This window comes from Zosterops lateralis (genome assembly GCF_965231275.1).
Source record: "Zosterops lateralis genome assembly, chromosome: 5".
In the NCBI taxonomy this organism is placed as follows: Eukaryota; Metazoa; Chordata; class Aves; order Passeriformes; family Zosteropidae; genus Zosterops; species Zosterops lateralis.
This window is the reverse complement of record NC_139766.1, coordinates 10,698,057-10,723,134: the sequence shown is the minus strand read 5'-3', so window position 1 is coordinate 10,723,134 and position 25,078 is coordinate 10,698,057. Positions and strand designations below refer to the sequence as shown.

At 43.3% G+C, this 25,078-nt stretch overlaps 1 protein-coding gene across 1 annotated transcript in view; it reads left to right on the top strand.

Moving 5' to 3' along the window:
• Positions 1-207: 207 nt before the first annotated feature.
• Positions 208-25,078, top strand: part of CPZ (carboxypeptidase Z) — a gene marked incomplete at both ends in the record, with an annotated part of 33,536 nt that continues 8,665 nt past the window's right edge. The window contains 7 exons of the mRNA XM_083862252.1: positions 208-295; positions 11,809-11,832; positions 12,742-13,116; positions 13,869-14,081; positions 16,098-16,294; positions 17,230-17,391; positions 23,337-23,495. Coding sequence (XP_083718378.1) covers positions 208-295; positions 11,809-11,832; positions 12,742-13,116; positions 13,869-14,081; positions 16,098-16,294; positions 17,230-17,391; positions 23,337-23,495 — 1,218 coding nt within the window. The remainder of the gene's footprint in view (positions 296-11,808; positions 11,833-12,741; positions 13,117-13,868; positions 14,082-16,097; positions 16,295-17,229; positions 17,392-23,336; positions 23,496-25,078) is intronic.

The following is a 25,078-nucleotide window of genomic DNA, read 5'->3' as shown; positions in this document are numbered from 1 at the left end:
CCTCAAAGCCTTTTGCTTTCCAAGCTCAAATGCAGCTGAAATCTGACGCCTGGACTGCACACACTGTGAGACGTGGGCATGCCCTTGCAGTGCACTGATTTCCTCTGCAGCTTGGAGAGCCAGAGCCACGCTGAGGCTCAGGAGAGGAGTCACTCCATCAGGCAGTGAGTGCCACATCACTGTGCTGCCTGTGCAAGGGGCTCCAGCATGGTCCTGAGGTTCCTGCTCCTCCTCGGTGGGCTGCTTAGGGCCACCAAGCCAGCACCCCGCTGTGAAACTGGCCAGGAGACCCTAGGTAAGGCTGACAACCCCAAAAGTCCTCCCTCTTCTCTTCTTCCTTCTCCTGGAAATAAGGAAAGAGTTCCAGCTTCAAGGAGAGGAAGACAGGAGCTGTCACTCTCCCCTAGAGAGGAAGGAATCAACTCTCTGGAAATCTGCATATTGCTGGTGGTGAAACTGGGGTTGTGTTTGGGAAGTACTGATGGGAAGGTGGGAGGTGTGTGGCTGTGCAACAGAAGAACAAGGCTGTGATATAAGGGAACCTAATGATTCCTCACCACTGTCTTTAAAGCTATCTCAGAAGTGTCTGTCGATCTGTGGAGTTCCCAGTTGTTAGGACCCCTCTCACTCCTATGGGGAATGTAGAAGGTTCGCCTCATCTCTGGCCTTGCCTTCTAGGAATGTGGTAGTCAGATTGCAGGAAGGTGAACTTTTGACCTTCGGTATGCTTTTCTGCTTAAGAAAAAAAAGCTTTTCCTTACATTTTGCTTTAGGTCATTTATTTCAAGTCCAAAGTATGAGATTTATTAGGATCTGACAGCTGTAGGGTGTGTTTTAGCTTGCTATAAGCAATATGGAATTTGCTTGAGTTGATTGGCTGGAAAAGCAGATTTACCCTTTAGAATAAAGGTTAAATAGAAACATGCTGCTAAATTAATTGAAAGTTTTGATTCAGTAACCAGTTGACTAAGAAAATATATTAACAGTGCCTTTTAAAAATACATGGGTTTTTATCAAGTGTGCTTAATTTTGTGGGGATAGTGGAGACATGAATTTCAGTGTAGTGACAAGGTCTATTCCAGGAAAACTATTTTCAGAGTGTTTAAACTTAAAATGAGTCAGAAAAATATTTATTTTATAGGATTACAGGAAGAGATAAGTTAACCTGAAACTGACCTTAATGCTACCCAAGGAAATTCAACTATATTTCAGTGCTTAAATATAAGCCATAGACTGTCACTGGCACTGAACTGCCACACAGTACAGTCCATGTGCCATGTACTGCATATAATTTGAGAGTGCTGTTCCCACGAACATCAAAGTGAGGTCTACCACAGCCTAAAGGGATTTTATTTTTGGATAAAGCTGCACAAAGAGAAGAGTTTTAGACTATTTACAGCCAATTACAGGAAGAGGCTGTGTGGTTTGCAGCATGACCTTTCTCTGTGAGGTATGATTCTGCTCCAGTTCCAGCTGATCACAGTCTTGCCATGGGATATTAATCCTAGCAACCACAAAGGTATGGATCATTGAGGGGTGACTCTGAGAGTGTTTTGTGTGCCTTGGCAGCTGTGGTGTCATTAGGGCAGGGCTTGCATAAAGGCAGCTGAATATGCTGCTGGAGGGATGGCTGGAGGTAGGGAAAGGGAGCTGTGAATGGCACCACACTGTGTGCCATGCAGGGGACACACTTCACAGTGGAGGGCTGTTGAATCAGACAATAAAGTGGCAGCTTGGACATTGAGAGACCTGACAGGTTTCTCAAGGGTCTCTCTTTTCTAAAGGGAGGATAAGATCATGTCAGGCCACATGAAAAGAAAGGGGCCTGCAGTGATGCACATGTTCACAAATGGACCTTGCAGAGGTCTCCTCTCAGCGTTCAGAGCATAGGCTGTATCTTCAGCTGGAGCAGTGGGATTTTCTCTCCTGTTACAGGATCCCTTGTGTAGGTCTTGCAGTATCCCAGTGGTCAGACCTGTAGTGCCCTGGAAGAGGAGACCAGCCCAGAGCTGCTCTTGCAGGAGAGAACAGCAGGAAACAGTACAACTGTCTGACTCCAGCAAGGCTGGAGCTGCTTTCTGCAGGCTTCCTGGTGGTATTTGTTCTGCTGTGACTCATTTTGCTTTTTTCTTATAAGAAGCCAAAATGAAAGATCCTTCGAAAATGCTTTGTGCTTTTCTATTAAGAAAAATAAGGAAATGATTACTGTCATCCAGCTCCACAATATGACACAGGCATCATACACTCTACGGGGAGCTTTTTGGGCAGCAGTTGGGAGCCATGGCACTGAGAGAGGGCAGATCCCTTCTCTCTAGCAGTGTCCTGTATCCCTGAGGAGTCAGTAGCTGCTGTCTCTCTTAGTGAGAAAATGCTACAAGGTCAGACCCTTATGAGTTTAACTGGCCTCTAGTTTTCTTTGGGTGAGAAAAGTGCAGTTTAGCATGTTTCCTCTGAGACATGCCCAAACTTTTTCAGAGGGAGCTAATGAAACAGGTTCCTCTTTATCCAAGTTGTGCATCTCTGCTACTCATTGATGTAGTCCAGTAAGAATTAGTTAGATGAAATGCTTTATAAATATTGACAGCAAAAATAAAAACTCACAGAGGCAGACTGAAGTGATATGTCTTCAAATAGGTGACTTTCCTTGCAGCTGGGGACAACTGTACAATTGTGATGCCACCAGGGTCAGGCTAAGGCTGCATAAGAGAATAATCATTGTCCATAGAATGGTTTGTCTTGGACAGGACCTTAAAAGTCATCTCCTTCCAAGCTCTCTGTGATGGACAGGGACACCTTCCACTAAATCAGGTTGCTCCAGCCCCCATCCAGCCTGGCCTTGAACACGTCCAGAATGGGGCATGACAGCAAAACCCCTTTATCAATAGTATTGCTAACAGCAATAAAGCCTTTCCTTCCCTGTCGCTTCTATTCAGGGAGCGCTTTGCTGGGGAATTCCGGGGCCGGGCTGCCCGGGTGTAACTCCGGCGGTGTTCGGACCCCCGGCCCTCACGGGATGCCCGGGGAGGGCTCGCCCCGGCCCCGCCCCGGCCCCGCCCCGGCCCCGCCCCGGCCCCGCCCCGGCCCCGCCCCGGCCCCGCCCCGGCCCCGCCCCGGCCCCGCCCCGGCCCCGCCCCGGCCCCGCCCCGGCCCCGCCCCGGCCCCGCCCCGGCCCCGCGCCCACCGCGCCCCGTCCGCGCCCGCGCCGGTGGTGCCCCCGTGTGGCCCCTGGGCTCGCACACGGGGCTGCGGAGAGACACCGGCCCCACCCGACCCGCCCCAAACCCCGCGGGGCTGCCCGAGCCTTGTGCCGCCCTCCCGAGCCCTGCCCGAGCTCTGAAGGAGGGTCTGTCAGATGGCAGAGCCATGGAATTGCTGCGGCTGGAAACGACCGCTCTGATCTTCGCGTTCAGCCGTGAACCCAGCACCAAACCGGGTCCCTGGGCAACGCATCTACACATCTTTTAAATCCTTCCAGGGATGGTGACTCAACCAGTTCCCTGGGCAGCCTGTTTCAAAGATTGACAACCTTTCTGTGAAGAAATCTTCCCTAATATCCAACCTAAACCTCTCCCCAACGGTTTCCTTTTATCCTTTTACTTGTTACCTGGGAGAAGAGACCGTACCCCACCTCACCACAACCCTCTTCAGGCAATTGTAGAGAAGGAGAAGTTCTCCCTGAGTCTCCTCTTCTCCAGGCTGGAGTCCAGAGGAGTGGAGCTGTTTAACCTGAAGCTGTAGAGGTAGCAGAGCAGTCAGCATGCTGGTTGGAACACCTGTCACTTGTGGGTCTCCTCTTCCAATCACCTTGTTGTTTTCATCATTTTAGCTTTCTTCTGAGACAGACTTTGTCCCACCCTGAGCATCTCTGACCTTAGCCACTGGAGATGAGAGGGAGTGGGGAGGTACAAGAAAGAGAGATGAGGAGTGAGCAGCCACCAGGGCACGAGGCAGGGGACAATTACAATATTTATTCTGGGGCCCAGAACATATTTTGTGGCACTGGCTCCTGTCTGAGCCATAGCACTGAGTAAGACTGATTGTCAGACTGACAGAAAAAAGCGTGTTCACACCGAAATATTATACCTTTTCCCTCTTCTTCTCTGCAACTCCGAACTCCACAATGTGCCACAGTTTTTGCTAAGGCAGTAAACTGGAGAAGTTATTTCCTCCCATGACCTTCACACTGGACCCAGTTCCATGGGACCTGAGCAAATTTGTTCACCTGCTGTGAATACTTCTCATTCTGGTTTCCTGGTGAAACCCCTGCATACACAGAGGCAGAGCCTCTCCTGCTGCTCCTGTGCTCCTGTGTTTGCAGTGACCTGGCAGTGGGCTGGGGTCTTCTCCCTGCCCCAGAGGGATGCTCCCTCATCCTGCTTGGCTGGCACTGGCAGGTGCTGACGTGGAGCATGACCACAGGACTGTGCTGCCACATGTGGGAAAGCCCAGGCTGCAGGAATCTCACTGGCTGGACCTGAGATGGATGTGTCCAAGTTGTGTCAAAACAAAAAAATGCAGAACTAGCATCTGCCTCATGCTCACTCACAAGATGAAAAATTCCTGCTCTTTGTGAAGCCAGTTGTCATCACTGAATCATGTGAGCCCTGCTGAATTCCTGCCAGTGGCTCTAGGGTTTCTACACAATTATTATTTTAGCAACACTGGCCTTCAGCTCCTTTTAACATGGGAAATGGGATCAGAAACAGACACTTATGTAGGGAAAGTGCATTTATATTGAAAATAAAATGCACAGGTATCTCCTTATACTGCTGAAATGATTCATGCATGATTTTAATCTGAAGGCAAAGCTTTCTCCAGAATACTTGTACAGACATCCTTAAAGTGTGGAGGTGTGAGTGAATACATAGAAGTCAAAACTTGAACAAAACCCTGCTGCTCTTAGTCACAGCTAGGCTTTTAGCAAGACTTAATAACACTAATGGTTGATCCCCTGTAACACTTCTAGACACCACCTCTCTCTCCACACAGTCACAGTTGGATGGATGACAGTTGGATGGATGACTGGCTGGACGACAGTTACCATGGTCCCCTTTGGGCTGCTGATGCCATGTGAGAGCCAAGCCCTTCTGCAGCCTGGGCCAAATGCTGCATCCATGTCATGTGCTACTGCCTGAGGCAGGGCTGAGCATGGAGGTACCATGTCTCCATAGGAGAACTCACCTATCATGTTGTGAGCATGGTGCTTGAGGCTGGTGGGCCATGTCCTGGTCTCTTTGCTGGGCTTTTATGACTCAGGATTTTTATGACTTCCAAATCTTGTTTGGACAGAATCACCCTCCCAGTTGGATGCAGCTGTCACAGATCATTGGAGTTTAGGGACTTGGGGTTACACTGTCCACTTCAGAAACAAAACTGAAAATTCAATTCCTTAATTAACACTGTTGTAACTTTGTTTATATAATTGACATCCAATTTTTAGAGTTATAGGTCTCCTCCATTTATTCAGGAGACAATATGAGATTAAGGCACAGATTTAAGTCAAGGTTGTTAAATTAACTGTCAATCTTTCAATAACATACAAGTACCACATTTGGTTAAAACTACTTACTTATTATAGTTCTCATACATGTAAACTGAAGAAAAGACAGTTGATCTAGGGGGATGGATACACTGTTTAAAGAGAATGGGATGATGTTTTGGCAAATGTTTTGAAAAGATTGTGGCAGAAAAGATAAAACACTCCATTTTTCAGACAGGATCCTCTGTCCCATGGCATTCAACAGAGTTGGGCTTGCTTAAAGGAAGTTTTGTTTATTTCTTCTTCCTTCACTGGCCAGACCCTGGAAGATGATCTCCATATGTCTCCAGAGCATCCTGGTGCACAGGAAATGCTTGTTCAGTATCAGCCCTGTCACACATGCAGCTCACTAAGCCTTCAGCCAATTTGGCAACTGCTGGCTCAGTTTGTTGTCATCATCTTTGCTGCATTTTGTTTTCCCAATGGGTAATTTTTCCCTTGCAACTTGAAAAAGATCTCAACTGAGGCCAGAAAAAGGTGTTTAGTATGTTTTGTGTAGGGAATTGTGTTTATATTCAGGATTTTCAACTCCTGAATATAAATGAAGGACTCCTTGGAGCAGAAATGACCAGCCAGAGACACAGCTGGGGTGACACCAGAGTCACTAGAGGCACCAAGGCAGTGTCCCTTGACAGAGAGATAGAAATGCTCTTAATCAATTCCTTTAGGCACCACCTAGAACTGTAGGCATCTTAAGTTGCATTTGAACAACTAGAAACAAGGGAGGATTATTGGTGCCTACTAAGGCTGTCTTTGTGCCCTTGCCACATGACAGGTCTTGGTGTGCACAGATTTTGACCTGTTGTCTGCAGGTTGTGACCTTACATCAACCATGGAAAAGCTTCAGCACCTTTTCACTGGCTTCAGAGCAGTCCTGAGAGAGAAACAACCCTGAAAGACCTGATTGCAGAGACATTGCTGTGGGAACACCTTCAGTAATCCAATAAAAATGGATGTTTAACTGAATGCCAGGCAGCAGGTGGGTTAGAAAGAAGGGTGATTGGCAACACACACTGGCTTGCATCTTCCTGCTGTGATCTTGCTCTGCAAAATAAAGGCAGATGAGGCATTAATCTCTTTCAGGTGCTTTCATTCTTCTTCAAGTGAGGGAGCAGGGTTAAAGAGGGCTGCACAGAGCTCTTGGACACTGCTTCTGCCTGCTACAAACACATCCCTCCCCCAGGCAGTTACTGCAATTGCTGCCTAAGGAGGGCTGCAATTGAGGGGAGGCTTAATAACGTCTATTCAGTCCTCTACTCACAAACCCCTTGATGTATCCAGAAAATGGAATTAACAACGTGGCTGCTTTTTGCAGGCTCTCCTCTCTCCTCCAGTTTTCCTGGAATTTCTTCTCTGTGTCTGGGAATTGTCTCCATTTCTGCCCCTGTGTGTATGCCTTGGGTTTGTAGCTGCCTTCCTTTCTGGGCTTTCTGTTCAACCATTCTCCCCCTGCCCGAGCTACTCAGCTCTCTTATTACTCTGCCACAAGTTTCGTTACATCTCCACTCCTCCCACACCCTCCTTCTGATGATTCTGATCCATTTTAGTGTTGTGTAATGGATCTTGTCCTGCCCTTGTCCTTTTGCTGTAGTTAGGAGCTGGCTCTGGAAGCAGGTTGTGCTTTGCCATTTGAAGGTGCTGCTCCAGTGTTTTGGAAAATGGTTCAGCTCAGGATTGTTTGTATCTTGCACTGATACTAAGTTTTGTCTCTTTAGTGACAAAGGCAGAATATCACTGAAAGACTGACTTGGTGAACCATGTAAAACAGCCAGGAGAGTAATAGTAATGTGATAAGGAACTGAAATGCTTTGTTTGGAAAAGAGGAGGCTTTGATTATAAACAGACTAAAATGAATACATATGTTTTTCTAGTTTAAAAAAATATTGTAAGAAGCCCAGAAAGCTGGGAGGATATATGCTGATCTTTGCAATATAAATTATCTCATCTATTTTGATCTGTACTGACCAGCAAATCCCCTACCAATCTGCCTCACTGAATAACTTAGATATTTCAGATTTAAGACTTGTCCTCAGGCTTATTCCAGATCATCAATCAAATGAGTCTCCTGTTGGCTTTGCTCTTGAAAAGGCAATTGGCCAGTCCATGATACTAGAAGTAGCTGTTGAGCTCTGTTGTCTGGGTTAGGGTTAATCACAGCAGCTTGCTTTCTTTTGGTGCTGAATCATCAAGGGGAAAAAATGTAAGCTTGGCAATAAAATATGTATGTGCTGCATTGTAGATTTTCAAGCTTGCCTTTGCAAATTAAAACCAGAAGTGTATTTTATAGAGAGAGCTCAGAAAGCTTGAAATGGCTTTTCTCCTCTTCAATAAGTTATTTTATCCATAATCTTAAATAGAAGCTGTGCTACTGAAAGGACTTTTGTAGCTCTGGTGGAATAGTTAGAGTACAAAAATAAACATAAAAATTTAAAAAGGCTGTTCTGGGTCAGGAAGAAAAAGGTCTCTCTGTACCAACCTGTCAGTGGATGGGACTTTGAGGGGAGGTGACACTGTCTTCCTTTGAGTCCAGGGAAGCCTTTGCATTATAAAAAAAAAAAAAAAAAAAAAAAAAAAAAAAAAAAAATTGGAAAATTTTAGACTCTTTCAAGCACAGAAGAAGCAGCGATTGAAGCCTGCCAAGTGAATTGGGAGACCTGAGAAACTCCTTCTATATCAGCCCCTGTCATTTCTCTTATGAAAATGAGGAAAGGAGTGGCTGAACCCTTCTGGTATTGCCAGAGCTTAGAGAAAATGAGCTGTCATGGGCAGGGATGGGGATTTTCTGGTGATTTCTATGTGCAGAGACCTGGTCCTGTGGGTGCAAGGTTGCAGGAACAGACCGTACAGCTGCAGCCTGGGAGCTGGCCTTGGAGAGCTTCCTGCTGCTGGCTCTCCAGGCAGGCAGGCTCTGGCCCAGCTACGTGTATCCACACTTATTTATGTAAGCACACATCCTGCAGAATTATCCTTGGCCCTTGCAGAGCTGCACCCTCCAAAACATATGTAAGCACTAGCGTTAGGAAACATTTGGAAAGTCAAAACACCACATCAGCACAAATACATATTTAAGGCTGGCTATAAAGCAAGGTTTGGTATAAGCCAGACCTTTTCTCTCTTGATTGTATGTATACTCATTCTTGATAACCTGAAATCTCAAGCTGTTTCATTCCTGGGTGTTTACAAGACAGAGCTGTGGCTGATATATGGGTCATATGGCAGCTTGCATGATGGGGAGAGGTGGCCAGAAGAAGTTGCATGGATATCTCTAGTAAGGAGAGACAGAGAGAAAATGCCATGGTATGCTGCGAAAGTGTGAGGCTTAAATCTAATTTTAGCTTAGATCTGGATTTAGAGCCACTTTAGGAAGAAGCCACTTTTGCTAATCAGTGAATGAGTCTTGGTAGCTGTGAGTTTGTAAGGGGCATCCTGGATCACAAGTAGTGGAAAAGCTTTATCCACTAAGCAGGGGTGTTGTAGAATCACCTCTGTTTATCACATACTGAGAGGAATAGTTTCAGTTGCCATGGAAAGTATTTATATGGATTTGGTTCCTCATCTACAAAACAGATTTATCCTCCTCAGTCAGCATCTTTGTTAATGAACAATAGCCATGTTGCTTAATGGATTTCCTCTCCCTACATAAGTATAGTAAAAATATGAAAGTGTAGATGACATGTAGCACAGTCTGAAACCAGAGCTGTCTTTCCTCACCTGTGCTAACACCTCCTCCTGCTCACAAAATGAGCCAGTCCTCAGGTGAACTCTGGGACAGCATATCAGTGAAATTTCACATCTCTTCCATCAGCTATCCATTGCTTCCCAGTCCCTCTCCTTCTGGCCAGCTGGGGAGAAAGAGGCATCTGGTAAATGCAGCAAATCTGCTGCTGCTCAGAGAGCTGGAGCAGGGAGAAGCAGCACCACGTCCAGACCTGCCTGCTGCATTTTCCCTTTGGTTTCCTCTGCTTGTTCCAGCGTGTTGCCAGAACACTTTTTTTGCTCCAGCTGAATAAGCAGAATTCTGAGATGCCATTGAGAACAGGCCTGTGCCGCATCTCAAACTGAATGCTGGCTAATAGCACTCCTGCACAGCAAAGGTGGTTGGGGAGACTGCGTGTGCCTCAGTTTCATTATCTGATCATTGTATGTCAGAGAGAGAAACTAAAAGGAAATTTGTAGCTTGGTCCTGGAGGCAGCAGAGGAGGAAATGCCTCTTACTTCTGAAAAAATATGAGCAGCTTTATAAAGACCATTCACTCTCCCCAAAATACCCACGAAGAACTGTGCCCAGCACATACAACCCTCTAGTCTAAAAAAAATAGCTATAATACATTCATTTTCTGCTCAGGAGAGGGAAAAAAAGGTGTCAAATGTTTCTCATCAGCCCTTCAAGGTAACAAAGGGGATTCATTGCTAATGACCCTGGTGATAAACAGAGACAGTGCCACTCTCCTCATTGGGATGTGGCTAAACTCAAGCCAGTCCATTCCACACTATATTTTCCCCTCTGTAAGGAACATTTGACTGCCTCCAGACTTATGTCCAAGGTCTCTCAAATGTGGGTGCGATGATGTTAGTATATAAGATTACCCAGATTCAGGGGGAAGAGACATCCAATTTTATCAGCAGGATTAATTGCTGGAGCTCTTACTAACAAGAGATCATTTCTTTCTCTCTCCAAGCTAGCATTGTACAAAATGCTTTTCCTTGATTATCCCCAGATGTAGCACTGCATGCAGTATCTGGCTGAGATGAAGCTTTTTTAGAAATGCCTTGACCTTAATAACTAACTCACAGAGGGGATTGTGCCTAGCTGGGGGAAACACTGAAATCCTATAATGGAAGGTACTGTTGATGAACCAGGTATTATTTAATGCAATTATCATAATGTACTGAGCCAGGAAAGGAGTTTGTATGGATATAATTTTTTTCTAGCTTGCTGCTTAACAAACCTTGTTGGTGTTGGGCTGTTTCTGCCAGTTCTGATGCCTTATTTATTTTATGAGGTAATGTGGCTCAATTACAATCCATAATATGGAACTAGACTAATTTCCAGTTAAATGTCCCCCTCCAAGACAGAATCCCAGGGTTAACTTGGTTCTCATTACAATGATTTTATTTTGGCTAAAGAATGGTTGCTCATTAGCAACCCATATGCAGATGATTACATTTAAACAAATATGCCAGGAATAGAAGTTTAAACTCTCTTTAGCAGGGAAAACAGACAACATAATGAATTTGGTCTTTGGAGGACAAATGCTCAATTTACTGAGCAAGAAGCTGAATGCCTGTCCCCCTGGTAAGAGCAAGAAGAAATAGCAGCAGAACAGATCCCCCCTACATCACAAGAAAGTTGAATCTGGTGGTGTTCAGGTTTGCACAGAGTGATTTAGCTCCTATGAGACACTGGTGAAACCAACTGCAATACCTCAGCAAAAATATATTTCTTTAGTTGCCAATATTGGAGAAGGACAATATAGAATCATTGACTACAGGAGCAAAAGGAGCATTTCCTGGGTCATCAAACCGTGTTCCTTCAAAATCAAGAGAGCATCATTTATTTGACCCAGTAAACAGAAAGCAGAGATGTGTTTGCTCTTTGCAAATGCAGTGTGAAGGAATGCACTAGGGAATGCAGAGAGCTACTTAAGCTAAAGGACAATGCTGGCACAACAACAATGGACATAAACTGGCCACAAATACTTTTAAACAGGAAATTAAAAGGCAATTTATATCCATTAGAAGAGTGATCTTTTGGAAAAGCTTTCCTGTGAGAGTAGTTGGGGAGGAAAATAATTAGTTTTAAGATATTATTAAAAGTGTGATAAAACACAACTGCTAGAGATACGATGAAGTAGGATGAGGATGAAATAAAGTCCCCTCATATCTAGCAAAGGCTGAATTGCTTTTCAGGAAAGGTATCCACAGCATTATGTTGGACAAAAGGATCTTTTAGAGGAGATCAATAAAACACCTTGATATGTACAGAAGGACTCACTTTTAGACTAAACAGATTTAAAAAACCCTAGGTTTATATTAGGGAAATTTCCTTGGCACTGACTATGTGTGGATGAGGGGAAATGGGGTTTCTAAACTCAGCCTATTCTGTGATTCTGTAATACATGCCTGCTGGGAATATGTGCTTGTTCCTGGTATGGCTGGACCTCAGGACACAGAGCTTCAGCAGATACTAGATCAGACAATTCCTAGCAGAAAGGAGGAATCACGTATACTCACCCTGTAATGATTTTTCTTCTCCTCTTTATTTACAGGTCAATGCCAAACTGTACAGAAAGGTATGAAGTGTCTTTCCTTGCTGTTCTTGGAGAACCTCAAAACCATAAGTATTTCTTCATGACTTCCTGACAAGTATACTCATGTTGGTGCTACAGTGGGTTTTCTTACAAGAGAAATGTGCTCTTTCACACAGTGTAGTATTTTGCTGCTGTGACAACAGTATTTGTTACCATCCAGAATCAGTACCAAGAGAAGGACACTCAAATGTAGACCCATTACTATAACAGCCAGTAATTTTATGAAGACATGTCTTTCTATTACTCTTTGGCACTTCTAAGTGGGTTGAAGGTGTTGCCAAAACTTACCCTTCTTAGACCTTCTAAAGTGATTTCTTAAAATGTATTGGGTTTAGGAGAACATCTATGTAATCATATTATGCGTATGCTTGCCTGTGAGTTAAGCACCAGAATGACTTTTCATCTCTTTGGGAAATATCAGTCAAACTTTGTGGAGGGTCTGTAGTTTCAGAGTTATTAAACTCTACAAATTTTGTGGGGCCAAGCAGAGAAAAGAGGTAACTTAGTGGTATGTTCCCAACTAAAGAAAAAAACTTATAGGCTCTCACACCTACTCAGGGAATCCATATGACAATTCAAGGACAGGGGAGACAGTGATATCACAAATACTCTTTTATTCAGGAACCTAAGTTTTGCTCACCAGCAAATTCCCAATTCTCTCTCAGGAATTCTCTGGTCAAATTCCTAAGCTCAAATTATATCTCCAGAAGCAAGCATGCTTCTCATCATCTTCCTATAAGTGGTTTTAAACATGCAATTCAGTTTGCAAACTGTTTCCAGCTTACCTGAGAACTAAAGAAATAAGTTCATTGGACATGGCATTTGTTATGTTCTCTTTTTCCATTTAGAATGTCAGTGGTTATTTTTCCTGTGCTCATCTCCTTTTCCTAGCCAAATGTGTGGATATTGCCCTGAGTTCTTGTACTGATGTTGCCTATACTCAAATGGTGTACCCTAACTTTCTGGACCAGAAGTCTCGAGAAGTGATTGAGTACAGCTCCGAGTACCTGCTCATCAGTGTACTGCACAACTTGCTCCAGGGGGAGTGCAACCCCGACCTGAGGCTGCTGGGCTGCTCAGTGCTGGCCCCTCAGTGTCAAAAGGACAAAGCCATAAAGCCCTGCAGGCACGTCTGTGAAAACCTCAAAAAAAATTGCCTCCCTGCTTTTGATGCCATAGACATGGCCTGGCCCTACTTCTTGGACTGTGACCGGTTCTTTGCAGGGGAGGAGGAGGGGTGCTTTGACCCGCTGGCAAAGCTGCGAGGTGAGGAAGGGAGCTCTGCTGGCACACCTTGTCTGCATGGGGAGGGTCTCCTCTCACTCAGCTTGACTTACCCCTGGCACAAAAGCTCTTCGCTTGTCATCTCAGCCTGTTGTCTTTGTAGAGACCTGAAATGTGTAATTAATTTTGTTCAACCTGTTTTAAAGACTTAATTAAACGCAAGAAGTATCTCTTTCCCTCATTTAAAAAGAGCATCAAGACAGGCAGCTCAGAGCAAGATATTTGCATGTCTTTAGAGAAGCCCTGTGCTGTATGATAGCTGTCTATATATTTGAAATATTTTATTTTAAAACTGAAACTTTAGTGCACTTATAAATCCGTGACTGCCTGTCAAGCTTAACAGCTCATTAAAATATTCTCATTAATGATTGTTACAGATTTTTGTTTGGATGAAGGAAATCCAGATAGCTGAAGACAGATGAATCTCATAAAAAAAGTGATTCACCAGATTTAAAGGGAAAAATCTGTACAATTTGTTACTGAAATGAGCTAGCATGCCAAGGGTCAAATTTAGTGGGAGATTGCACAAATATTTGTTAGCGTGCATATGCATTAGTAGGATTTGGCAAACAAAACATGCCACAATAAAGTATAGGATGTACTACATACATTTAAGGTTTTGATTACAGCTTTATTTTCTACAATTCTACTTCTAAAGATAATTTGAAAAGAAGTGCAGGTTTTCATACAGTCCTCTATGGTTTTAAGCACTGTGTTATGATTTTTCATTGCAGGAGAAGTAGATGCTGAGGAAGATTTGCCTTCAGACTTGCCAGCAACTTTTATTCAGTTCAAACACCATTCATATTCCCAAATGGTGAGCACCCTGAAGAAGACTGCTTCTAAGTGCTCCCACATTGCCACAACTTACAGCATAGGTCGCAGCTTTGAAGGGAAGGATCTTTTTGTGATTGAGTTTTCAACCAAGCCGGGACACCATGAACTGCGTGAGTTATAGCAGTGCTGATCAGGTTGCTTTAGGGGAGATCAGATTATCCAAGTGAAAACAGGCCTTTTTACTGGGATATCTCTTAAACTGGTGTTCCTGAGTTACAGCGATAGTTGGTGATTCCTTGTAGCAATTACAACCCAGCAGCAATTTCTGACTGTTATGAGCTCTGTGCATGACCATGCTTGGTAATGCTGTTCCTTGTATCACTGTGTATTTGTTTGCAGTGATATCACTGTTATTTATTTGTGCCCAGTGTACAAATTTGGGATAGTTTCCTGTTACTGACTTGCCCTCCCTATCATCTGTCACTTCCTCACTGTCCTTCACATCCTAGAATACACAAGTCTTCTGAGAGGGCCTCAGATAGAGAAGGACATTGACACTAAAAAGGGATGATTCAGCACAGAAAAAAATCCTCCTGAACACAGACTAATGTCAGTGCTATACCTGTCAGGAATTTATGTTATCATAGCCCCTGAATAGATGCTATTATACTATATATAGGTGCTAATATATACATTAGAATATGAGACCTCACAAATACTCTGCAAAGGGGAACACTACAAATCTCTATTTTTTAGTTTCATCACTAAGACAACAAAGGTCAGATTTTTAAGTGTTTTAAATTCTTCACTAAGCAGATAACTTTCTAGGGCAGTATTAAGTATTGTTTTCCAGTTATCAGCTCCCAAGTCAAAAATTAAACTTGCCTGGATATGGTGGATTTCTATGGCCTTTGCTGAGAGCCTCAGATTGCTTCTCATCAGAAGAGCTCCAGTATCAGCACAGCCTCCGCAGTGTGGCAGAACTGAACTACATCTGACCTAGTATTTTATTGAGATTATGATCTCAGGTCAGGCTGCTGTGTCCTCTGTGTGCTGTGCTGCAGGGGACTCAGGGAGGACAGCAAAGACTGGTAGCTTTGTTTACTCTCAGCTGTGCAGCCTTGTATGGTTGAGAGGTATTTTTGAGGTGATTTTAAACTTAATCAGGTCCCAGTAGATGTCATTAACAGAGCAAAGATCTACATTACATTTTCCTGGCCTATCATCCTTTGTCCGTTTTTCAAAGAAAATAAGTTGCAGGTGTCTCTTTAAGCTTGTACTCCATTTGCCAGGAAAACACAAAGCCTGTGAATCAGGCTTTTAAATGAAAACTGTGATTTTCATTTGATAAAATGAAAATGCTAAAAGATGATAGTTTAACACATTTCCTGGAATTTTTCTCTAAACCTGTTGTTTCATGCTGCTCAGGACAGCATAAAAGGAGGTAGAAATAGCTCCAGAGCTGGAGATTTTGCCAGCCTGAGCAAGTGGCACATTAGCTCTGTACCAGGCCCCCTCCAGTGTCTAGTGCTCAAGGCTGGCCCAGGATCAAAGGCAAAGAGGAAGGGATAGACAGGAAAGGGTGTCTTCAAAGTGCACCTATTTTCTACTTTCCATTAATCTCTAAGGAAGGATGGAAACTGAGATAATAACTACAGGGAATTGCAGAGTTATGTGTTTCTAATAGGCTTATTCCAGGGCTATTTAGCCTGAAAGCCCCATTTTATCCATAACACAACTTCTTCCCCAAATAAATTACATGTCTGCAGGTCATTTCTAGGATCTGTGACAAAATAAGGCATTGAAGCCCCCCAGGGTAGGTCAGAGTGCCAGGGTTGTATTTTTTCCCTCCCCAGCCATGGCTTGATGCTTTGGTTTTCAGCATCCTTTGCTCACAATTAATGATGATCGTTGCTCTGACTCTAGAAAGAGCTCAGAGCAATGATCACCTCTTATAGTTTGGAATCCTGATAGGTTTGACTTAGCATTATTTCACACAATTTAAACTGTTGCTGAACTGGTGTTTAAAGGAGGGAAGTTCACCTAAAACTGCTATGCTATTCGCAGGAACGTGTGCGTGAAATTAGAGTAAATAAAACTTTGACTTATCAGTTAGCAACTTGGGTTAGTCTGATTTTGATCAGATTTAATGAAATTAAAGCATCTCATTATTTCACATTCCACAGTCAAGCCAGAATTTAAGTACATTGGCAACATGCATGGAAATGAAGTTGTGGGGAAGGAGCTGCTGATTTACCTTGCACAGTATCTGTGTTCAGAATATCTTCTTGGGAACCCTCGCATCCAGGCCTTGATTAACAACACCAGAATTCATCTCCTGCCTTCACTCAATCCTGATGGGTATGAACTGGCTGCAGAAGAGGTAAACATTTTATTATAAGGAGATGTTCAGGCCTTCATGTTTCTACAATTCTCCATAGGACAGAACTAACCTGAAAGGGAGTGACATGTAAAGGAGGGAATATTAATGATTGATTGAGTGCCAGGATCCCAGATAGGTTTGGTGGTTCATTGCTTTCCAAAGATGGTGTGAACAGAACTAAGAGGAAATCAGAGCCATATTTGTCATTTTTGCTGCTTGCCTGTGATGATGTGAGAATGACTGTTACTTTTTTATACACTTAGCACTCTCTGCTATCAGTTCTAGAACAAAATGCCTACTGACTCATTATAATGACTTACAGTTTTTATAAGGAAATTTAACACCATGCTGATGTTCCCCCTCTTTTAAAACTGTAGGCATAATGAAATGGGAATATTTTCTGTACTGTCAAAGTTTTGTAATGGATGGCAGTTTTCAGTGATCAAGTCATGCCTGATGGAGACCTATGAAAACCTGGATTCTATTATTTGTTACCTGACATTCTTATTTTCCCCTCTGTTTTTTCAATCACCACTAGCATGAAATTAGACTTTTCTTCCTCTGTTTTTGCTCATGTGGTGAGCTCTGTCCATTGAATGAGTCTGGGGTTATTGGGCTCTGCCTCATCCTGTCTTGGGGCATCAGCTATATTTTCTTTTTCTACTCTAACTCACTCTGCATGCTGCTCTGAGCAAGAGGCCTCTGTGTTCCTCTCATGAGTCACATCACTGGTGAGTGAAACACTTCCTGAATGCTAGTAAGTGCATTAATATTCATGGGGACAAAATGTCATTAATTAATAAGCGTGGGTTTTTAACAGTACAGACATTTTCAGTTTACTTCTTCTAAAACTTCCTTTTGATTAAAGAATTTCCACAAAGAGCTCCTTTGAGACAGGGAGCTATTCTGAAGTTGGTTTCTGTGTTGCAAAATAGGGGGCTGGCTACAATGGATGGGTCATTGGACGACAGACAGCTCAGAACTTGGACCTGAACAGAAATTTCCCAGATTTGACATCCGAGGCTTACAGAAGAGCTGGGATCCGTGGGGCCCGTCTGGACCACATTCCCATTCCACAGTCCTACTGGTGGGGTAAGGTATGAATTACACATTTTATAAATCATATATACTACAGAGCAGCTCAGGAATTAAGAGACTGAAATTGTTTGTTCTGAAGTTATTTGTTGTAATCAGATTTTATCAGTAGGACTGAAGAGGACAGGCTCAAAATCGGCATGAAAATCATGGTGTAGGTCTGGCAAAAGAGGAAGGTGCCACGAATCATTCTGGAAAATTTGTGGATAATTTGAACTTTGCTGTTTTAGATTAAGAATAGTAACTGTTACAAGAGGGTCACAGGTGTGTAATGATTCATCATTCATGCTTTAAACTGTGGTGCCTGTTAAATCCTTTATGGATTTGGTTGTCATTGCACCAAGCCCTGCACATGTTTGATGCAATAGGAGTTTCTGCCGTGGAAAATGTACAAAGGCTGCATGTGAAGCTGTGTGGTGTCATCTTCCATTTAGAGAGGATGTTTATAAATGACTGTAACCATATAGAGCAGTGGAAACAGCCTGTCCACCTGCAGAGGTGCTGAAAGGAAAAGTTGCTGCTGCAGGGTGGGAGCAGGATGGAGGAAGCACTACAGGGCCTCACACTCATCATCACTAAGCCTGTGTAATGTTGTGCCAGAAATGCAAAGCTCAGCCCTACCTGTATTGCTGGCAGCCCAGCACCCCCCATCACAACTCTAAGTGGACCTTAGCTGCCTTTGAAAGAGCCATCACAGGAAGCTAAATCAGTAGTTCAGATACTGGGAGCTCTGCTTTTCTTCTACTTTTAAGCTAATTATGTTCAGCTTCAGTATTTATCTGGCACAAAACCTCAGACAGGTGGGGAACAGGATTGTTTCAGCATCTGGTGTTAGCAGAATATTTGAGAGATCATACTTCAGGTATGATGCTTCATAATTCATACTATGCTGCAGGTGGTCTTATGTAAAGCTAGGTCTAAATCCCAAAGGCATTCCTGATGCTGCCCCAGTGTTCTGGTAAAATCTAGATAAGAGTACCTCACTTCCTCAGGATAATGTGTATATAGAGACACAAGGCTTTAAGAGTCTGAGTAATGCACAGTGTATTAGAGCACTGATTTCTGCCATAACTCAGCTCGAGTACTTTATTCCATTTTTGCATGTAATCACAGATCCCAACTCGTGGCACTGAATTTCTGCATGGTTGTAAGGTCACAGGCTTAGAAATCTTCAATTTTTGACTGAATAATAACAGATAAAAGCAAGCTGGTAAGTGCAAGTGGAGTTGAGAGCCTCAGATGGTAAAGAAGGGTTGAGAGCTATGGAGCAGAGCCTGAGGCCAAATGAAAATAGTTGGGAAGGAAAAAAAGGGATTTTAGGAGAAAGGAGACGTTTTGATTCACCCTGTGGTGAGTTTCCCTATTTGGATGCCAGGTGCCCACCAAAGCCACTCTATCACTCCCCTGCTCAGCTGGACAGGGGATAGAAAATATAAATCTCATGGGTCAAGATAAAGACAGGGAGAGATTTGTCATTAGTTAACATCAGAAGCAAAACAGACTTGACTTGAGGAAAATTATTTATATCTATTTTATTTATTATGAATCAAATCAGAGTAGAGTAACGAGAAATCTTGAAAACACTTTTCCTCCACCTCTGCCTTCTTCCCAGGCTTAATTTTGCACCTGAATTTGATACCTGCTTCCCCCCAGTGGTGCAGAGGGTCAGTTCATCACACATTGTCCATGGTGCTCCTTCCACTGAGGCTCCTCAGACCCTTCCCCTGCTCCAACATGGGAAGAAAAGGATGGAGATCTCCCTCCAGCCATGTGCTCACTCTCTGTGCCCAGAGGTGCAGGGTTGAGGACCCAGGACTGAGGAAGGACAAACATTTCTTTGACCCTCATCTTTTTGCCAATGCCCAGTGCAAACTGTGAGCTTGCCTCACAGTGTGCAGCCCAGAGTCCCTGTAACTCTGGATCTCCTGGCTCTAACCTCCTCCCTCTCCAATTCCTGCTTCTCTGCTGTTCTTCTGCTGACCTGTGAGAGAGATGGTCAGTGGCAGGCAGCCACTTGCAGAAGTCATTTTTATAACCATGTATTTAGCTTTCTTAAATGCTGTGTAACATCACAGCAGTTTATGGAGAGATGAGTGGAGGCAACCTAACACTGCTCTCACAGCTACCACCACACCTCTGCCCCAGCCGCAGCACCACCCTGGGTTATCTGCCACAGACAAGGGACCAGGGAACCTTGGCACACAGCCACCACCCTGGCTGAGCTCTGCCTCAGTGGGTGCAGACCTGGGATTACAAATACATCACTTCTCCTGTAAACTTTTTCTGGTTTTATAGAAGAACTAAGATGGTCATCTGAGGTACTCCTCAGAGCACCAAAGCTTAGGGAACTTCTAGGTGCCCCAGAGCTGGTCCTCACATAAACAAAACTCAAATAATTTCCAAATCCATATGCTTTTCAGAGCAAGTGAGGGAACCAGTGGGCCTGTGGTCTTGGTGGCACCACAAAACCTCCTTGCTGAACTGTAGTTTCCTATGGTTCACAGCCTTGTGTCTCCTCTGCTGGTGGTACCACAGGACTGCCAAATCAGCTGTCCCTTAATGACTCTCAGTTTTGTCAGGCAGATGAACCCAAGGCTCTTACAGTGGTGCTTTGTGGATGCAGGAGCATTAGGTTGAATGTTTCAACACCAGCCTCTCCCCTTTCATTTACTTAACAGTGTTTGTTACATGCCTTATTCAAGTAATTACCTGAGTGTTTTAGGGCATTGTATGAAGATCAGGAAGCAGAAAATGATCTCTCAGCCAGAGTTCTTGCTTCCTAAAAGCCTGGCTTCAGGAAGTGTGTTTTGTTCCCCACTTTTATGAATTACTGTAAAAAGTGGTCTGAGGGCTCAGACAGACAGACTTCAGGCTTCATCTGAAATATAGTTAGTTCAATTGTCTTGGTTCAAACAGAATTCGGCAGTCTACGTCAGTGGAGGCTGGCATACTCTTTAAGAAAATTAGTCTGGCTGCTTTTAAAAAGGAAAAAAAGAAATCTTTGAAAGCCACGGAGACAGTGACTAATTGCAGTATAATCGACAGAAATGAGATTCAGGTTTAAAAAGGGTAGTGGCCCTTCTCTGTACTCATGCAGAAATAATTTCTCTCTTTTCTAGTTGTGCTCTGAATTGTTCTTGTGAGATGGGTACTTTAAAATTGATCTCATCTAACTAAAAAGCAAAAGCCCTAGTAAAAAAAAATTAAGCTCCACAAAACCCGCATTAAAGGAAAAGTTGAAGGCCAGAGTGGCATAGATAACATCTGCTATCATCCAGTGGAGCTGTACCAGAATATGCTCATTTCAAAGCTTTAATCACTGATGTCACTGAAATGTTATTAGGATAAAAATAGCGACATTTAAGCTCCTGGTTTTTCACAACATTCACTTCAGTAAGACACTGGTTCTGTGAGACAGCACTGTCTTGGGGCTTATGCAGGTATCTGCTTAGCCAGTTGTCTGATCAGGATGAAGGACTGAAATCAGGAGCTCTCAAATAAAACTGTGCATTTTACTGTTGTCCACTGAATTGCAGATCAAACTAAAAATTTTATCAAGGCCCAGGGCTGCTGTTTGAAAGCAGGGCTGATGGCAGGCATGGCCTCTCTAGGTGGACAGCAGGAGCTGGGGCAGCTGCAGCAGGGCAGGGAGCTGATGGGATTTTTGGACAGCAACCTCCTCAGAAGTGCTGGTGCTATGGACTTGGAAGGTGTGAACTTGTTCCAGGTGCTCAATCATCCTGAAGAAACTCCCAAATTCCCCAATCCATGGGGCAGGCAGTGATGCTTACAGCTCCTTACAAGCCATCTGGGGTCTTCTTCTCTTCAGAAGAGAGGGGCTCAAAGGATGAACTTCCAGGGTGCAGGTGGAAGTGACTGGCTCAGTCTCAAGCACTACTGGGATAAAGATCATGATCAGATCATCCCACGACACTGTACAAAGGCCAGAAAAACAAATACTTTCATGCAGATAAGTGCAGATAGCGTTCTTTGGACACTGCCATGTTTCTTGTCAGGAAGCCTGGGGGCTGCTTTCTTCTCCCACTGCTCCACTGTGTGAGTGGGTGTGTGATACTGCAAAAAGTCCTTTCCTTTTGGAATTCCCTTTATCTGTCTTTTAATTTTTTTTCATGTCATGTCCTTCCTGGAAAATCTGTGTTTAATCTTCCTTATTATGTAAAAAAAATCCCTTGATAAGGTTTTTGGTGTGCAAAGTGCATTCTGTGTGTTCCTTAGTTGATCAGACTTTATCTGTTACATCCCATTTTTTAAGTTTTCTATTTAAAATGCCAAAGTTGAAAGGGTTGTAACACAGAGATTCAGAGACTGCCACTAGGCTGATAGACAAAACGAACCTGACCTGTTTCTTCTGGGGATCAGTGGCACAAACTGGCTTGTGTTCATATACTAATCACAAACCACTGATTCAATTATTCACCTTGCAGCAGAGAGAGACTCAGGATCCCATTTTTTCCCTTTACAAGGTACAGCCTTTCACACTGCCAGTGGCTAAAGGCACTAGTTCAGATCAGGAGCTACAGAAAGGCATTTTAAGGAAATCGAAAAACTAGAAGGACTCAGATAAAAGCTACAGCATCTGTAGGGAGGTAGTCTCCTGCTTAGGTCAGGAGCAGACAGGGCAATATCCTCTTAAATCATTCCAAGTAAAACTATGTTTAGACATGGCTTTTCCCTTGGCTTTCTGCCTCATTGATGGAGCTATAATACTTCTGTGGTGCATCTTCTCAACATCTTTCTCTGCTCCACACCTGGGTTTGTGGATCCCTGAAGGTTTTTTTAACAATAGCAGATTATGGAGTGATCCAAAGAAAACAGGAATTACTATTGTTGAAACACAAATTTATAGGTCTTTAGGGGCTTTATTAGGCTGGTTTTTTACTTGTTTGTTCTGGATGTTTTTCCCTGCACCCTGTTAGTCACTAGGCCCTCTGGTTTTCTGACAGCTGATGGAGTCAAAGAAAAGGGTGATCCCCAAAACAACCCTAAACAGATGCTGGATTAAGTTAATCGTAACAGATATTTCTCATTTTTATAAAACCAGCATATCTGCAGTTGTGTGGGGTCCAGATGAGCAGCCTTGCCCTCCTCAGGTTTTCCCCAGGTAACTTCCCCCAGCTACAAGGAAAAGAACCTCAACTCTCCAGGGACACTGGCTGAGTCTGGGCTTGCAGGGACCGGCCACCAGATGCCACTGTTCTCCCTAAAATGAACTAACACCGCAGCAGGTCCTACAAATTACTCCTCAGAAACGGGGTGAAGGAGCCTCCTCCATTCGGGTGCCTGAACATCTCTTGGAGTCTGCTCCCCTCTCCCTTGGCTGCTGAGGAGGGACTGTAAAAACACCCTAAATTTGGTGACTTATCTGCCACAGTTCACTGCAGGTAAACCACAGGCATTGCTGCGCTTTATATGCTTTAGCTTTCTTTTATTTACAGACTAACCTGGACCTAAGGATAGCAAATGCATTTTCAGAAGTGATGAGAATTGCAAATTTATCCCCCTCTTCCAGTTTATCCATCCAAAGTCAATCCTGCTGATTCAGAAATGAAATTATATAGGGAATTAAGTAAGCAGTGATAAAATGCCACAAGTTTTCCAGCCTAAAGTGCTGCCATCATGGTCTGAAAATGTCACCTGTAATTAAAAGTTTCTTCTTCTGTCAAATTTTCTCTTTCTTTTTTTGTTCCAGTTTTTCCACAGTGAACAATGTGTATCATCCATTCCCTGGAGAAAACTGATTTTCTGCCCCCTTTGGGTAACTTTTGGGCTAGAAGAGTCAAAGAGCTTCAACATTCTCCTTTTGACACAGTCTTTTCTACACTGGGCTTCATCTTGCCCAGGATCAAATCCTTTTGATCCCTTTGGATTCACATGGCTAGTCACAGCTTTTTTTTTTTTTTTTTTTTTTTTCTCTCCTGGATTTCAGGTGGCCCCTGAGACAAAAGCAGTCATGAAGTGGTTGAGATCTATCCCATTTGTGCTCTCTGCCAGCCTCCATGGGGGTGAGCTGGTTGTGACCTATCCTTATGACTATTCAAGGCATCCTATGGAAGAAAAAATGTTCTCCCCTACACCTGATGAAAAGGTAATATTGTTTTTTCAGGGTGATTGGATGTTAGTTCCATTTGTAGAACTATGGAAACATTTACTTTAATAAATAACAAACTTTGACTAATTTAGGTCATGTACATTTGTGTATATGTATGCATATATGTATTAAATAACATATTTATATACATAATGCAAATTTATATACATAGATATAAAACATGATATCAACTAATTTTGGTAGAACTGATGCTAATAATGCCAAGGTCAGTGTTCAATCCCCACAGAGGCCTTTCACTTAAGAGTTGGACTTGATGAACCTTGTGGATTCCTTCCAACTCAGAATATTATGTGACTCTGATTTATGCACTTACTTAATCTACTTTAAAATATAGGATTGTTTACACTTTGGTCTGGAAAGATTTACCCATCTCTTGTGAGGACAAATATAATTTCATAAAGCACAGATGAGGAAAATCCAGGTTTTAAATTTTAAAGGCTGTGATATTTTTACCAGTGTTTTCCAGAAGAAAAGGAACCAGCCTGACCAACAGTATTATTTTCCCATGGAATCCATAAGGGGGGGGGGGGGGGGGGGGGGAAGACTCGTTGCCATATGGTGGCAGCCTTGTAACATTTATTTCAGGTCAGATGACGGATTGGTTTCCCCTCTTGTCCCTGGAAAGTTCCTCATTTGGGACTCACTGTAAATCTTCTGTGAAATTTTTTGCCATCTTTCCTATTTCCCTTTGGTTTCCTCAATCTAGTATTCATTGCTGACATGCCCACTAGGAGAATAACTAGCTTTTCAGCCTTCTAGCATGTGCTAAAAATGTCTGTGGCCTCTTAAGAAAAGTGGTTCTTTATATAAACAAAGAGCAGTTGAAAATAGCCAGAAGTTGATCTTTGACTTGAAGCATCCTTTATCTTTGAGCATGTCTCTAGGCTGACTTCTTCTGAAATGACAGTTCTCGCTAACACATATTAAATATTTAAAGATGTATAACTGTTAAACTTTTTCTGTATCAATCCATTTCTTCTGAACTGTACAATGCCTGCTGACTATGTGTGTATTAAAATGATTCAGCAGTAAAATTAACCAGGCACTGCACAGTAAAAAGCCTGTGTAAGAAATATCAGGTGGGTGCTTATGCAAGGTGCAGGACTTGCTGAGGACTGATGGAAATCATAAAGTTGTGCTTTTACATCCCACTACCTGGGCTAGGGCTATCCTATGCATAAGTGGTGAAGGAATATTGCCATGTGTGCTTTATCAATCAGTTCACCCCTGGAATGGAAGTACAGCAGTACTTCCATCATTTCCACTCAGGGACAGTGTGTGTATTTTGAATGAAAGGATGCAGCCACACAGACAAAGGGCTCCATCTCAGTGTAGTTCACAGCTGGACAAACACTAATGGCACTCCTGGCTTGCAACACAGTAAGACAGGGAACCCTATACAGGGACTGCTGCATAGTCAGTGACTGCAAAGTCTGGGAACTTGGCTACAAATCTGGAAGTTTAGAACATACAGGGAAGGGCTGGGGATGTCCTCAATGAAAAAAAAAATGATTTTTCACATGAATCAGGACAGGAACATTAACAACTACTAATCAGTA